We start from the raw sequence: 3951 nt of genomic DNA, 5'->3' as shown, positions 1-3951 counted from the left end.
GTAAAAATACGAATTAAAGATATGTATAATTGCAGAGCTCTGTAATTGAATTAAAGAGCTCTGCAATTGCATTCTTACTAGTAACAACTGAATTAGAGAGCTCTCCAATTGGAATTGTTACTAGTAATAATAGGATTAGAGAGCTCTCTATTTAAATTGTTACTAGTAAGAATTGAATTAAAGAGCTCTGCAATTGCATTCTTACTAGTAACAATTCAATTGTAGAGCTCTCTAATTAAAAATGAATGGAAGTCAATGGAGACATATGACTAGTAAAAATTCATTTGTAGAGCTCTCTAATCGAATTGTTACTAGTAATAATTGAATTAGAAAGCTCTGTAATTGTAATTCTTACTAGTAAGAATTGAAATGTAGAGCTCTCTAATTGAATTCTTGCTAGTAAAAATGCAATTACGATGAGTAACGCTGGGTACAATTTAAGCTAAAACGGCTTGCCATAGTGACCACTTGACTTACTATTCCATTTCTCAGTCCCGTGATAAGGAGTCCAGAGGCGACCGGAACAGTGGCGCGTTCACGGCCGTGGTGACGCATTCTAAATTTAGTACGCTCAATTTCAGTGTTTGATCTTTGGACTTGGGTACAGCGGCAAACAACTGTGTTGTCACCTCTATTTGTTCTTTTAGCGGAAAACGTGATGTCTTTTTAAAGTGTTTATGTTTGTGAAATTGGTGTTGTATGTTTTGAATGTTTATGTGGGGTTTTTTTGTAATTCAACCTGAGATTACACTCAGAAGAGCGTAGGCTAATCATTGGGCGACGCGATGTTGAAAAGCTATTAATGAGCGTCAGCCAGTGAGTGGTGGTTCCATTTCTTTTGTGTGTGACCAATCGATGCCTTTTGTCTGTATGCGAAGAGAGTTCAATTAACAGATTCTTACGTATGTGTGTGTGAGTGTGTGTGTGTGTGTGTGTGGTTGTCTATGTTTAATATTGTTCTTTTTCTTTTTTTCCCATTCAGAATTGGGGTAATAACTCAACGCCAAAGTCCCCTGGTGTGGTGGTGATCACTTATCGACTTGCAGTGTTCACAGATTGTGATTTGATGTTGTGTGGTGAGCGCACAAATAATTGCAGTGGTTGTTGGGCAGGCGAGTCGAACCCCCAATTCTGAAGTGGTTAAATTGTGGGTGTAGTATGTGTTATGGTTGATGTATTCCTTTCAATGTGTGTTTATTATATATATATTTTTTTTTTTAGTTTTCTTGCTGTTATTTAATAAATGATGAGAAACATTTTCCTGTTGTTTGATATCTGACCCAGCCACTGCGTGTCTGTGTGCTTTGCACTTGATGTACAGGTGGGTCCCCGGCCCATTCCGGGGTGGCGTAGTCTATTTTTCTTGTGCCATAATTGGTATTGTATTGCGCTTAAGAGAGCAAACTGCCACACATGTATATTAAAATAACCAACAATTAGTACTTTATCTGCAGCCAGTAATAACTCTGATAGAAAATCAGCAAATTCTTTGATAAAGTCTGTATGGTGCCCTGGTGGCCTGTATACAGTAGCCAGCACAAATCTCAAGCGTGATTTGTCATTTACACTATATAGTGTTACATTAAGCACCAACACTTCAAATGAATTATATGTGAAACTAGACTCACTAATTCTGAAGACATTACTATAAATTACAGCAACTCCTCCCCCTTTTCCTTTCAGACGAGGCTCATGTTTATAACAGTAATCTTGCGGGATGGACTCATTTAAGGTAAAGTAATCGTCTGGTTTTAGCCAGGTTTCTGTCAAACACAGCACATCTAGATTATAGTCTGTAATCATATCATTAACAATGAGTGCTTTTGAAGTAAGGGATCAAATATTCAGCAACCCGAGCTTTATCATTTGCTCATCTGTATTAGATCTGTTTTTTATTTGTTGAACATCAATTAAATTTTTACCCTTAGATGGGTTTGGACATTTTTTGTATGTCCTAATTCAGGGAACAGACACAGTCTCTATATGATGATATCTAGGTGAAGAGGCTCTATGTGATGGGATTTATCTGACCTTGGTGACGCGAGGCCGCTAGCAGACGGTCGGTTTAGCCAGTCTGTCTGCTTCCTGACCCGAGCCCCAGTTAGTCATGTTTGAGCTCTAAGACTATGAGCCATATTACTAGAGAGAAAAGCAGCACCAACCCAGGAGGGATGAATAGCATCTCTTTTCAACAGGTCAGGTCTGCCCCAAAAACTTTTCCAATTGTCTATGAACCCTATATTATTTTGTGGACACCACTTAGACAACCAGCCATTGAGTGAGGACAATCTACTAAGTATCTCATCACTTCAGCAAATTAATATTATTCAACATATCCCAGGCTTTTTACAGTAAACATTCAAAAGTAACCCCCTTTGTAAACGTTAACATTTTCATAAGCAACTAATTTAATTTAAAAAAAAATTCTCAGTAACTGTAACGGATTAAATTGCATAACTCTGTGTGTTTTTATGGAGCTTAAAATATGACAATATGATTTGAATTTGAATTGTGTAAATTTGAATTATTTACAAGTGAAATCTAACAAAATTGAATTTTAGGTGGTAGTTTAAATAGTTCTGAATTAGATTTTTTTTAAACGAATATTGAGCATTTGAAATTTAACAAATTGAAATGTTTTTATGGCTGAATTTTATAGACATGTATTTTCAAACAGCTAGTTTTTTTTTTGTTCTGAATTCGTATACTGCAAATATTCAGTTTAAAAAAATACAGATTCAAGTTTTCAAGATGAAGAAATTCGGAACTTCAAATTCAGTTTTCTAAAATTCAAGTTCAAAAATTCAGATCTTACCGAAAGTAGGTCACAGGTCATCCACAGGGAAGAGTAAAGGATCTCAGATAAGTCGAACAGAGCATTTTGGCTGCACTGCAGTAGTTTTCTGCCGCAAACGCGGTGGTGGTTCAAGAGAATCCGTGTATCTTTCGTTCAGTCGTTTTTTATTTAATATTAAGAGTAGAAAAATGAGAAAACAGCTTGAGTATTAGATTTCTAATATTCTAGTAATAATAGTCCGCTCCTGCAGTTGCACTGAGCTTACAAAACGCGTGTATTGCAACTATAGGCTACATTTAACTTTCTCATCAAACAACTAGACTAACGAATGGCTCGGTACAACAGAAGAGCTTAGAAAGGGCTTTTTCTCTGTGTAGACCAGCAGTTGGTCTGAATTTGCTATAACCTATAGCCTATTTTCTGGACTGTATACTATAGGCTAAGTCACGCTTTATCATGAAACACGCTGTGATTTATTCCAAAGTGACTCAGGCATATATAATGCATTTAACGTTAAATAATCTAAATGTTGACTTTCAAAAGTAGGCGCGCCAAGAAGGCTATTCTCTGTATTTTGGTTCATTTTTGGTGAGCGCCAGAAAGATCTAAAGAGGCCGAGACGCGCTAAAGCAGCGCATCATGTTGTTTTATTTATTTTTCCAATGACATGATATTTTGTAGTCATTTTGAATGTACACAAATAAAAATATACATTTTACTGTTTCGGATGATGTCATATTATCTGTATGACTATAAATAACAGAGTATTAAGTTATTTCCCAGCAGTGGAACAAAGAGATGGCGCTCGCGCTCTCACACAACATAGTATCAGTTCTGGCGTTGCTTCATATCGCAGACTGCTCATTATCAAAATGAAACACAGTCAACCAAACATATAAAACGTTATTCTGCCTAATTTAATTGGTCTGTTGTACAATATAAAGGGCAAGCTGTGCCGCACACAGTCCTACTTGTTATTCCAAACATTTCCCTGTAAATACGCTGATTTAGTCATAATTCAGTCGAGTCCCAAAATACACGTAGGGGAGAGGCGGGACGATTGAAACGCGGGACGGATGAAACACAGAGATTTCCTTGAAAACCACTCACGTCATGTACGTCAAATTTCGTCAGCACGTACAGCACGCAATGCC

The 3951-nt window shown here is 36.9% G+C and overlaps 1 protein-coding gene across 1 annotated transcript in view; it reads left to right on the top strand.

The window, feature by feature from the left end:
• The window catches only part of cUnh5orf63 (chromosome Un C5orf63 homolog), a 6121-nt gene extending 4863 nt beyond the window's left edge, over window positions 1-1258 (top strand). The window contains exon 5 of the mRNA XM_084104306.1: window positions 983-1258. Within this exon, the coding sequence (XP_083960432.1) occupies window positions 983-1028 (46 nt within the window). The 3' untranslated portion in view covers window positions 1029-1258. The remainder of the gene's footprint in view (window positions 1-982) is intronic.
• The last annotated feature ends 2693 nt before the right edge of the window (window positions 1259-3951 follow it).

The sequence above is a fragment of the Abramis brama genome, assembly GCF_963993115.1.
Source record: "Abramis brama genome assembly, chromosome: 25".
NCBI lineage: Eukaryota > Metazoa > Chordata > Actinopteri > Cypriniformes > Leuciscidae > Abramis > Abramis brama.
Note: the sequence above shows the minus strand (reverse complement) of the source record. Positions and strands in the feature narration are given on the sequence as shown.